The sequence below is a fragment of the Ptychodera flava genome, chromosome 4 (genome assembly GCF_041260155.1).
Source record: "Ptychodera flava strain L36383 chromosome 4, AS_Pfla_20210202, whole genome shotgun sequence".
Classification (NCBI taxonomy): domain Eukaryota; kingdom Metazoa; phylum Hemichordata; class Enteropneusta; family Ptychoderidae; genus Ptychodera; species Ptychodera flava.
In genome coordinates, this window is record NC_091931.1 from 28651483 (window position 1) to 28664807 (window position 13325).

Consider the following 13325-nt stretch of genomic DNA (forward strand, 5'->3'; position numbering starts at 1 on the left):
CGCTTTCATTCCTACACAGTTACCCTGATGCATGTGTGTACGACAGTGTAGAAAGAGGAAATTTGCAACGTCCATTAATACCACTTTTTCCACTGGGACAGGAAGCTGTCATGTAGTGCTCTATGTTCTTTGCGAGTGCTTACTAAGTTATGTCGTGTAGGAATATACATGCAAGACAGATACAAGTTCAGCATTTGAAAATGATGATCTCAAGGGGGTTGAGATGCACAATTGTCTCTTTTTTTTTTACTGCCAGTTTTCCTCTGTAATGACAATGCACCAATATCACAAAGTCAACCTAAAGGCATTTTATTTATTTTTACTTGCTTTTGCCTGCTGAGTTTTTAAACATTACACATTTGTTTACCACTTCCCACCTCCCAACCAGTCATCATTAGATTGTGACAGTCATTATCAGACTCATATATAAATAAATAAAAAAAAAAAAAAAAAAAAAAAAAAAAAAAAAAAAATATATATATATATATATATATATATATATACACATACATATATACACCGCGTTTTTTCAAGTTCCCGGTGAAAATGTTCTATTTCTGTTTCTAAATATAATATAGCAACCCTTTTTACCATCACATGATCACAATGCAGACATTGTATGTAATTTTTGACTGTTGAAAATACCCTCGAAACAAATACCAGAACTACGTTCAGTAATTTTTAGTCCCCACGGACACCGTCCGGGGGGACTTATAGGTTTGGTCATGTCCGTGCGTGCGTGCGTGCGTGCGTGCGTGCGTCCGTCCGTGCGTCCGTCCGTCCGTTCACGCAGATATCTGAGATGCCTGGAGCGATTTCATTCAAACTTGATAGAAGGATTACTTCATATGGCATACAGATGCACGTGATACGATCCAATATGGCCGCCAGGCGGCCATTTTATTACGATTTTTTCATGTACAGAGCCATAACTCAGGCATGTTCCAACCGATTTTATTCAAAGTTGGTACAAGGACATTGACCAATGTCATACAGATGCACGTCAATTTGTTTTGTGATACGATCCAATATGGCCGCCAGGCGGCCATTTTATTACGATTTTTTCATGTACAGAGCCATTACTCAGGCATGTTTCGACGGATTTTATTCAGAGTTGGTACAAGGACATTGACCAATGTCATAGATATGCACATCAATTTGTTTTGTGATACGATCCAATATGGCCGCCAGGCGGCCATTTTATTACGATTTTTTCATGTACAGAGCCATTACTCAGGCATGTTTTGACCGATTTTATTCAGAGTTGGTACAAGGACATTGACCAATGTCATAGATATGCACATCAATTTATTTTGTGATACCATTCAATTTGGCCGCCAGGTGGCCATTTTATTACGATTTTTTCATGTACAGAGCCATAACTCAGGCACGTTTCAACCGATTTTATTCAAAGTTGGTACAAGCTTATTGACAAATGTCATAGCTGTGCACGGCAATTTGTTTTGTGATACGATCCAATATGGCCGCTGTGCGGCCATTTTATTACGATTTTTCATGTACAGAGCCATAACTCAGGCATATCTCAACCGATTTTATTCAAAGTTGGTACAAGGACATTGACCTATGTCATACATATGCACGTCAATCTGTTTTGTGATACGATCCAATATGGCCGCCAGGCGGCCATTTTATTACGATTTTTTCATGTACAGAGCCATTTCTCAGGCATATCCGCATGTTTTGACCAATTTTATTCAAAGTTGGTACAAGGACATCGACCAATGTCATAGCTATGCACATCAATTTGTTTTGTGATGCGATCCAATATGGCCGCTGTGCGACCATTTTGTTACGATTTTTTTCATGTCCTGAACCATAACTCAGACATGTATCAAGCGAATTCATTCAAAAGTATTTTTATCACAGACCTAATGAAGAGGACTCTATCCTCTTTGAGGACCTGTAATCAAAGTACCGATTAACAAGTGGGGACTGTGTCATCAACGATGACTTGTTTATGAGTATACCTGTATAAGCTGTAGTGCGCTCCCATGGTTTGAAATCATTTCCTCATTATGATTTTCTTGAAATATAACTTGCTTTTAAGTGACTGAGTAAATCATGATGAGAATCTAAGCTTATCGTATTGTCTTTTGTATAAACCAGAAAGAAATCAGAAATCAAGGGATTTGTCTGCTTTGATGCAAAAAAATATCCTAGTAAATAATGATATCTAGCAAGCAAACCAGAATGAATAATTGACAGTATGGTATTACATACAAAAAGCCAATCTCAGTGTTTGCATGGTAGAGCTCCAGTAGAAGTGTAATTATGGCATCACTGCTTCAAAGTTTTATGGCCAGTGGAGTTTAGTCTGTCTTTGAAAGGCATTCAAAAAATGAAATCATGGGTACAGAACCTGAGCAACAAGTCGTAGTTGTCACCCACAAGCTCAAGATCACATTTTTCAGACTTTTTGTTAAATTTAGATGGTAAATTTGATTTCAGTTTGAAAAGTGCTGATCCCTGTTTGTACTGCATAGGTAGAAGTGTGTATTACTGTTTCAAGGATGTATTCAATACAAGGATTTAGGGGTTCAAGTTGTTGAATCTTACAGTTTGTATTTTATTCTACAAGACTAGTATAGATTTTCTGCCAGAGTTTGTGAAGTATTAAACAAGGATAAATTACCAGTCATTGTTCTGCATGTTTTATTCATAAATATAACACTTTTCATTTTATTTGTGGCATGAACCCACTTTGTATTAAGTATACCCAATGGTACACCAGAAATATATGGTAATATCGCTTTTTAACCTGATAATGAAATCACTTCATTGCCATTGCCAGGGTCTGCAAACCAACAGGAGGAGGATGCAGAGCTGGAGAAACTGACAGACTTCAGTAATATCAACATTGAGAGTACGTACAGCGGACCCCATGTCACATTCCCCGTCACCCTGTCCGTGGTGAAACACATGATTGATGCCTTTAAGAACGGGCAGGTGAGTTGAGTGGCCGACATATGCCAGTGTCCATGCACTCCAAATAGTGCAATGTCTGCCAAAAGGCAACGATGGCCTGTAAAACTGCAATATGAGGATTTGAAGGGACTCAGGACGTACACTTTTTTCAGAACAGCAGCAGGCTAGGGTTACTGCTGTGGATGTGCTCTTTTTTCAAAGCAGGCCAGGATTTCATATGAAACTAGCAATTTGTTTGGGGTGCTCCAATCATCAGCTTCCTTGATGCTATGCCACCCTGCATACATCATACATTTCCAATATTTTGTGAAAAACCTTCCAAAAATTTAATGTTTGAAATTCCAACCTTCACATGAATTTTTTAATGATGTGAGAAAATTTGATACCATAACATTTCTTGTGGAAATAACATGTGTGTGGTGATATGAATATGAAAAGATTTGATACCATAACATTTTTCGTGAAAATAACATACGTGTGATGATATTATGCACTGAGACAGAAATGTATTAGAACAGCTAGGTCTCTGTTCAACAAATGAACAAATTAATAGTATCAGGGAACGATTTGAATTGTTTGTTTTCCTCAATAGATATTGCATGCCAAGTATACCCTGCGACTGCTGCATGAAGTGAGAAACAAACTGAAGTTGCTACCCAATATCAGCCAGGCGACGACAAATATTGCAAAACAGATCACGATATGTGGTGAGTGAAAAAAAAAATCAGTTTTTCACACTTCAGTGAGACGATGTCGCCCCCAGAAAGATTTGAAGGTCCTTGGATTAGAAAAAATATCACACAGTGCCTGCGTGATTTTGCATGGGCAGTGAAATGAAAACGCTGAAATATACTTTCAGGCAAGACTTAATCTGAAGTGAAACGGGGACTTTGGGATTACTTTTGTCTAGGGTTAGGCTATTTGTCACTATCAGCTTCAGCTTGGGTTGTGTTGATGTTTAATATGCAGAGCTCCTGATCAGACCCTGCAGAGCTAGTTGTATAGGGATCGATTGATCTAGTATAGGGTTTCTATCTCTTTACAATCCATGAGATCATCAACATCTTTTTAAAAAAGAAATTTTATGGATGTAGAAAGTCAGATATGGTACTTTAATTTCAATGAAGTAACATGAGAAAGATACTTCGTGTTTTAGATTGAGCTGTGAAAATGTACTGTAGATTGTCCTGGATTTTAATCAAAAAATACAAAGTGCTGTTTGGATGTAATTTGACAGGCCTATCTGCTTACACACTTTTTACCTCCGCATTGTGTGATCTTTGATATCCTATCAGCACCAATTTATAATCTTTGATATATCCTATATCAGCACCAATTTATCTTCAGTCAATACCGTAGTGGTCAGCAGCGTCAATCTAAAGACAAACCAGTGAGTCACAATTCCCCTTCTGAACTTTACCAGAGAAATATCAAGTTGTAAATGTTCTGGCATTGGAAAGAAAGTATAGATTGCCCAAGTTTTGAAGAAAGAGATCGTATATTTCTTAATGAAAAAGAAGACAATCTAACAAGTGGGACGCTGACTTGAGGGGCATTTGTAGCCAAGTTTCATAGCATACCTGCTCTCTAATTCACCCAACCTGTTTTTTTGTGATCATGTGTCGTGATGCGCATCCTGTACTTATGTCTCATGATGTTATTTTCCCTCAGGTGATCTCCATGGTAAAATAGATGACCTTTTCATGATATTTTACAAGGTAAGCAATAAGGCTTGCATGTGTAGTGTTTCAACCATGATTCCTTGATTCATGATAGTTGATTTCGTTGACAGATATATTATGCTGCATAAAATACTATTTTCCATCACGGCTTTGTTGTGATAATCTGTCTTAATTTCAACGGTGGTTGAAATTTTCTGGTAGCACCACTTAGAATCAAATTTGCATTCGCGATGAAAAATTGCTTGCAGTGAATGTATGAAAGACAAATCTCCAGAGCGGAGGATCAGATATTCTGAGACTGGTGTATGGCTTGAATAGCCAGCTTGTGTATCAAATACTGATTGAACGTCTTCTTAACAATCTGTGTAATTTTTTGAAAGATACGACCCAGCTGGGGACACTTGATTGCTTTCCACAGAATTGTTACGTGACTAGAAGTAGCTTGGAAAAAATTTCAACAGGAATTCTACCAGCTTGTTCAGACACAAAATGCTCCCTTATGGAGTAATGAATGCCAATATTCGGCAGGCATGAACTGCTGGAATTGAAAACTAATTTCAAAGCAAAACAAAACAATTAGGATTTGAAGATATTTAAAGCTGGTTAATCTGATTTAGAAATGTAAACAAAAACATGTTTGTGTAGGATTCCTCGGTTAAAAAAACAAAGAAGCAAAAATAATGACAAAGTCAATTATCATTAATTTTAAATTGTGAATTATAGCTTTGATGTTTAACGTTTGGTCATAACCCTGAGAGAAAAGTGCAAATGTGGAAAAAAGTGTTGTTTGTCATTATAAGGTGTTAACCTTTTGAGTGTCATATTTTTTCGCCCTTACAAAAACACAATTTTTTTTCAGGGAGACGATTTATTTATATCTTTTCCCCAAAGTTCTGATAAAAAAACTTTTAGCCCACGAAAAGATATGTCCCTTGGTTCAAAATTATCAAAACAGTCATCGAAAAATTCAAAAAATTGGTTAAATGTTGCACTGAAATTTAGGTGTGAAAAATTTCAGCATTTATAATTAACTCATTTTAAAAGACTAAAATAAGCCTTTGCTGTGGCTCTGTAGTATTGATCAGGTCCAGTCTTTCACATAAAATACAGTCATCAAATGATGTCGTTGTTCTTTTTTTCTTTTGTCAGAATGGTCATCCGTCTGCAGAGAATCCCTACATATTCAATGGTGACTTTGTCGACAGGGGATCAAACTCTGTTGAAATAGCGCTCTTGCTGTTCTCCTTTTTCCTGGTCTACCCTAATGAAGTGTACCTCAACAGGGGCAATCACGAAGACCATATCATGAATCTCAGGTGAGCATGCAAATGCATTCCATGGTCATTTCATTGCCAACGTGTGCAGGTCTCCTGTAGTCTGCACTTTTTCAAGCCCGTTTCCCTCCGTAGGGGTCCAACTTTACTCCAGAAAACAACAGGAATGGGCCAAACCATGATGCAGACAGGAGTTGAATATTTTCTGATAGTAGGCTAGTAAATGTGGCCAAAGTTATATATATTTTTACATTGTAAATATTCTTGGTGTTTGTATCTTAAATATAAAATGTTGGTGGGGATATGGTCTGAGACTGAAAAATTCCGAGCAAAATTTAAACAAAAATTTCTGATCTTGCTGGTTAGGCATAGAAAAATTTAACATGATTTGATGTGAAAGGCAGTGAGTTTTGTTTGTCATACGTGTGGTCCCGTACAATTATCTTGACAACTTCAACACGGGTAGTAGAAAATTTAAAGTTTACGTAAGAAAAATAGCATTCATAGTGTCAATTCATTGATTTGAATTTATCAAAAAAAAATATATTGGTACTGCCATGGGATTTAATTGCTTTATGGCCATAATGAAAATGGTATTGGCAAGCAGTCATTTTGACAAAAAACGTGACAATATGCTGACTCTTTTTTTCTTCCAACAGATATGGTTTCATCAAGGAAGTCATGAGTAAATATAGAGTAGGTATATTTAAAGTAGGTAGTCAAAATTTTTCAATTTCCCTATTGGTGTTTTTATGCTGTCATGCAATGAGATGTGTGTCCCGCAGCAAAGATGTCTGTCACGCAGCCCACTGTGAGGTATCTGTGTCACGCAATGTAGTATTTTTGTTGTCGTCTTAGTTTATAAGGAATATTTCTGTAACATTTGCTCACCTGCTGTGCTGTGTTGCATATGTCCATGCATGTCTAGTATGTACGTAACCTACTTGCCTGGTTTGTGTACGTGTGCCGCACAGTAGAATGTTGGAAGATAAGAGTTTTCTCTTTTCAGGTATCATGATATTTTATAGGAATCACTTAACCCTTTGAGCGTTGTAATTTTCTCCCGCCTAAATTTTAGTGCAAAATGTTACCAATTTTTATGAATTTTTCTGTAATTTTTTGATAATTTTGGACCAAATGAACATCACATTTCATTGGCTATAGATTTTACCCAAAATTTTTGCAAAAATCTGAGAATTGACAGGGGTTTATTTTATATTGGGGACAAAAACAGACTTTGGCGCCCAAAGGGTGGTAATTTGAATTCCCTTTGCTGTCACTTGTGACATTGTCTTCCAGTATTCTTGGTGGTGTATACAAAATACATGTTGAAATGCCTTTTGTGTACCACTGATTATCAGTATAGCGTGTAGTGTCAGATTTTATTTTTGACAACTGAATACAAAGAGCATACAGGGCATCGTGTGTGCAGTGAGGTGATGCTTAATTTTGCATGTCAGCATACCTGTATTCTAGAGGACAGGAGTAACGTACAGCAAGTTATTCATTTTCTGAAACAAAAATGATGGAAATATCATGGAAAGTTACAGCTATTGTCACTCAACTATTTCACTGCCTGTGACCTTTGCCCTCCAGTACTGATGACACTATATGTTGACTTACATTGAAGGAGAGTAATGGTTTTATAAGGAGAAATTTTTATAGCCTTCACAACTATGTTTTTGGTTTCAATGTAAAATGTTTCTAAATTGGATAATATTAATTTGGATATTTGTGGTTAAGAGAAATGTAAATTTGCTTCAAGACAGGTTTAACCATCTAGGTCAAGTTTGTCATGATATATAGCTATTTCATCTTCAAGAATGTATCCGAAAAGAGCGTTTGTTTTTAATATCTGAACTTAACTGTCATCTCATCCAATGCCGGCTACAATATCTGCTGTTTAACATGTCAAAGGTGTTTTAGTGGCATTCTGGGTTCTCTGTTACCATGGAGATATGTGATGATGTTACAGAATGAAGTGCAAGATACACTGCCATGGAGTCTATTTTCGAACAAAGGTCATGCCATTTACGGTGATGTGCATTCTTGAAAATGTCCCTGCTATGCTGTATTCTCTATAGAGGGCGCTGTTATTTCAAATGAGGTGATGGTATCATTTTGACTGGTTTGCCCAAGCTTTGATTTTGTGAAGGTGTTTGTCAGTGATGATGTGTCATGACAGCTATGCAAAAACACACTTAGCAATGCTCTGGTTGGTCATCTTTTGTCACGGATGTTATTCATTTGCATAAGGAATATCTGAAATACATTAAAGCTGCAAAAACAGTCAGGACATATGACAGCCGAGATGTTCAAGCCGTTGGGTTAGGTTGTGCATGCTTGGTTTCCTAGGAATGATACTTTAGACACATGTTCCAATGGCTTGACCAGTCAAATTACATCAAATATTGATCTGTGTGTGTGCTGGTACAGGGATATGCAATGGCTGTTCCTCAACAAGATGCCTAAAATGATACTTTAAAATGTAGTACTTTTTTCTGCTCTTCGCCCTGAAATAAGATATTTGCACAATTTTGCTCTGAATTTTAAGAGCAAAACCAAACGTACATCCTCTATAATGAATATTTTTCCATAAGATATACTCACCAACCAACAGGAGAAAGAGGATACTTTTCTTGATGACCAGTATCACACATTTGATTGGAGAATCATGGCTATAGATGTTTCACAATGTTATTTTATATTGTATAAGTTTGAGTTGTATGGCCTAAAGTTTGTGTTTTCCCCTGTATGTTTCATTGTATTGTTTCACAACAAAATGTTGCCTATACAGATCTAATACTTAAAGGTATACTGTCACCTGTTCCAATTTTGCCACGGTTACCATGGAAAGAGAAAATCTAACCAATCACAGATTTTAAGCGGGTGGCCGCTTTTTAAAAACAGCGCCCTCACATTGGCATTTTGAATACCAAGGAACGCCTCTTTGACCATATATGGGCATATTTAGATTACAGGTGACTGTTAGCAGCCTGATTAAAAATTGATACAAACCCCAGGCCTGCAGCCATGATTACGGCCAAATTAAAGATCTTGTAATGAGAGAAAACAACTCTTGGGAGATACTTGTACGTATTCTAATTCTACAGCATAAATCCAAACTGTAAATTTTGCCGATTCTCAGTCAACATTGTTAAAGTCCTGGTTTAATTAAAAATCAAATTTTGTTTTGAATTTCAGAAACATGCAACAAAAGTGGTAAGACTGTTCGAGGATGTGTTCAGTTGGTTGCCCCTGGCAACAATCATTGATGGGAAAATTCTGGTTGCCCACGGTGGAATATCAGATAGAACAGACCTCACCTATCTAGGAAACATAGATAGGCATAAGGTGGGTAGTTGCCATGGTGTCAGTGGTCGTCATGACTACAGCGTAAAAGCAATAAACCATGGCACATTTGCGGATTTTGATCAGCAATGTACTGTATGTGACATTGATACTGTTGCAGATTTCAAGGATAAACATAAAAAGATACACACAAAGTACTTGCAAATCTCACTCCTGAAATTATAATGGATTAGGTTCAAACACACTTGCCTTGAAATGAATGGATTAAAATGCAATCTGTACCCACAGATAGATATGTATCTATTAATTCATTTACATGTTCAACTTTCTTTGCCAATTTCTAGTATTTATCAGCTCTGAGGCCACCAGTAGATAGCACACTCGATATGGAAGATCTAGACGGAAACAACTCCAAGGGCGACAAGAAAGATAAAGTGGATGTGATGGAGTGGAGGCAGGTATGTTGTCATGGAAACAGAGGCACGTTTATGCACAATGGAGGACAGAGCCCGGCAGAAATTTGAATAAAGATTCTGTAAATTGGATTCATTATTGTAACCGCACTGCACTCAGAAGGGCTCAGAAAGTTTCGGTACCAGATGTGTAATATGAGAAAAGCACACCTGGGAGGAGTAGAGTCCCTGTAATTGGCTGACTGTCCGTCAGAACTTCTCACATTTGATTCCCCTTAGTTAAGTCTGCTTCCTGTCTATGAAAAGCAAATAACGACACAAGGGATTGATGTGTGCAGTTACTGTGTGACCTTGAGAAACGAACCGTTCATAATAACCCTGACCGTCTCATTACGGTTTGTAATGAGACCTGTCCACCAATTATTTGTCGGTAACTTTTCGCACATTTGTTATTAATGCATGGTGACCATGCACAACAGTTTATGGGTCTCTTTTGATCATAACAGCCGAGGTCATTTGAAATAGCCTGTAGCAATTTAAGTGACAGATAATCTTTAAATGTATGTGAAATATACCACGTTTGAACCACGTGCTGTTTTGAATCTGATATGTCTGTTCATGTAAATCCCTGTCCATTTATAACTTTCAGATTTTGGACTATTACCAAAAGGAAAATGGTGAATATCAGTTACAATTAAATACAAGAATTTCCTCTCATTCCAGATTCTTGACATTCTGTGGAGTGATCCAAAGAACCAAGAGGGCTGCAGGCCGAATACATTCAGGGGAGGTGGCAGTTACTTTGGGCCGGACATCACAAAGAAAGTACTGGCCAAGCACAACCTGGAGTTGTTAATAAGATCACATGAGTGTAGACCTGAGGGCTATGAATACACACACAATGGACAGGTGAGAGTTCATTGCTCTGCAAAAAATAAAAGAAGAGCTTTCGTAGATGGGGTAAATTTATGCTTGTTTCAGTGCATAAGTAGCTGAAACTTACATTTAACCGCATCCAATCTTTTGGGTTTTTGTCATTATTGCATATCAGCTATTTTTGAATTAATTCATGAGATAGGAACAAAGTATTGGTCATATAAAACTGCTACAAAGTATAAAGATGATCAGTCAGTCATTAAAATCTTAAAAGCATGTCTATGCTTCATTTATTTTGTCCTCAGAGTTTGGTTCTGGAAACACAGACTGCTAAAATTGTAATTTTATCATGATGAACCATCACTACCACATGCTCCAGTGAAGCTCAAGGGACTTTTCAAGTATTTCTACCACCCTTAGAAATTGTGCTGATCTTTAATTTTTGTTTGTACCTTTTTTCCGTTGGTTTCTCATTTGCATTTTTGTGCTTTACTTTCTTCCAAGGTCTTGACCGTCTTCTCAGCATCAAACTATTATGAACTTGGAAGCAATAAAGGGGCCTATGTGAAACTAGATTCCAGCCTCACCCCTCGTTTTGTGCAGTACAGCGCCACCAGAACAACAAGAAAACTGACAGCCAAACAGAGGTAAGAACTTGTGATCATGACTGGAAAAATGGTTCATATAGGATATGCTCTGCCAATTATGGAGAAGAAAGTAATATTTGGACATTTGGATACATAATTTCTTTTCAGGCAAACTGTGCAATGATTTCAATGGAAGTTTGACTGACAAGCACACACTATCACCATTAATTGTTACACAGTAAGTGAGGCTATCCACAATTCTCCATGATCTGTACACACGGAGATCACTCACTGAACTGAAGCAAATTTCTTCTGTACACACAACAACTCAGTCCATATTTCGAAATTCTGGGACCATAGTTCTGATAATCATAATTTTCTGATTTCTCACTGTGAATAGTGAGAAGAATAACCCTTTCTCTGCGGAGGAGATAGCAATTTTGTAATTTTGTGCACATAGATTTTTGACAGCCATACACAATATTTTCAAGGAAACTAAGGGAATAGGTTGCATCTGTGTTGGCAAAGAAAGGGTATTGATTGATTTTTAATGTTCGTAACAAACGAAATTTGCATGTCTGACAGGTGGTATGATGAGACCATCTTAGTTGCTGATAACTTTACCTTGACAAGTGTACAATTTTTAGCACCTCCAAACATCGACTCCTCATTCAATTTACTCTTGTAATTTAAACATAATCAATAATTTTGGAACAGAGTTTTAACAAATTAATTTTGAACTTAAATTGTAAGTGAAAAATTGATAAGAAACTGATAAAATTGAAAAAGCCTTTAGCAAAAAATGTCTGAGTGAACAAATCAAGGGGAATTGTGGGTAGCCTCACTTACTGTGTGTTATACACATGCACAGCACACTGCCTAGTTTGCTGTGAGACTGTGGCATTCCTGGAAATGCGCACCCTCTATGTACATTATCTGTGTTTCCTTTGTTCTTTCTTGACGTGTACAAAGTTGCAAAGGGTACGTTTGATTTCACTGTGTGTCATTTTTGATTGCAGTTTGAGCATTGTAGAGGAGTCTGCCCTAAGAGATCTGAGATACAAAGTAATCGCTAACAAGACGACACTCATGGCAGAGTTCAAAAAGTGCGACACTAACAATACAGGTATGTATCCTTTCTGACTGATCTATTTATTCATTCATCCATTTGTGATTATCAGTGTGCACTTCAAGTGTAGTCTATTCACCATAAGCTTGTGCTGAAACTTGTATCTTTTCTATGAGCAAAATTGGTCTTGTACACAAACAGGAGAGATGACATTCAGAGTTCAGATGACATTTGATATTCCATACCTGTAGATCGTAAAATCTGCAGGTCATACTAAGTTTATATTTGCATTCAAAAAATCATCATAAAGTAGATTTATGGTAAGTTTTATGCTTTTGTAAAACACTATCACATCTACTGTATGTACATAATATTCTAAGCAACCTTGAATTTTATCTAATACTCAATTTCCAAGATAAAGGTATTGGTTTGTAATGAGAGTTACTTGAGGATGAGTTTTTATCAATGGCCAATATTCATTAGACTAAAATTAAGGTACTGTCTAAGTAAGTTAAAAAAGGAAATGTAAGAAGGTCCTCATCCGTGCGTTGTAGGTTGAGAGATTGATACAGATAGATATCTTTCAAAGTATCAGACAATGATTGAAAAAAATCAACATTTCATCGATGATTTCTCTGTCATGTCCGGTTACATGCAACAGGTAGATTGAGTCAGTGTTGGAATTTGCAATTTAAAGTTTTGGCATTGTTCCTTCTCATTCATCATAACTGAAAACAAAAAAAATTGGATCAGCACTTGAATGGATCATTTTGAAATAGCTCAACACTAGAGGGCAGCATTTATACATCTCTCGTCAACAGGCCTCATCCCTGTCGGTGACTGGGCCCAGTGTATGGCATCAGTCTTGGAGCTCTCGATACCGTGGAGGACCTTCAAAGACAAACTTGTACAGGTCAACGAGGATGGAATGGTCAAGTATGAAACTTGTGTGGATCTAGACGTTGTACACAACATAAACTCAGGACCTAGTATCACAGAAACCTTGTACAGGCACAAGAGCAACTTGGAAACCATATTCAGGGTTATAGACAAAGATAACTCAGGTTGGTGCAGAAACTACCATGCTATCACATCTTAACTTTACTCAGATATTGTAAATGTTCCAATAATCTGTCTTTCATTTTCATAGTTGTGCAAATTTTGTG

At 37.1% G+C, this 13325-nt stretch overlaps 1 protein-coding gene across 6 annotated transcripts in view; it reads left to right on the forward strand.

Annotated features, from left to right (window-relative positions):
- Nucleotides 1-13325, forward strand: part of LOC139131379 (serine/threonine-protein phosphatase with EF-hands pef-1-like) — an 87261-nt gene that overhangs the window by 68314 nt on the left and 5622 nt on the right. For 3 of the 6 annotated variants that reach the window (XM_070697401.1, XM_070697397.1, XM_070697398.1), the window contains 11 exons: nt 2813-2967; nt 3539-3653; nt 4618-4664; nt 5778-5944; nt 6562-6598; nt 9107-9256; nt 9559-9672; nt 10351-10536; nt 11008-11150; nt 12110-12216; nt 12981-13223. In XM_070697401.1, the coding sequence (XP_070553502.1) occupies nt 2813-2967; nt 3539-3653; nt 4618-4664; nt 5778-5944; nt 6562-6598; nt 9107-9256; nt 9559-9672; nt 10351-10536; nt 11008-11150; nt 12110-12216; nt 12981-13223 (1464 nt within the window). Of the gene's footprint in view, nt 1-2812; nt 2968-3538; nt 3654-4617; nt 4665-5777; nt 5945-6561; nt 6614-9106; nt 9257-9558; nt 9673-10350; nt 10537-11007; nt 11151-12109; nt 12217-12980; nt 13224-13325 lie in introns of all 6 variants that reach the window. The other 3 variants (XM_070697396.1, XM_070697399.1, XM_070697400.1) reach the window with 1 other exon arrangement.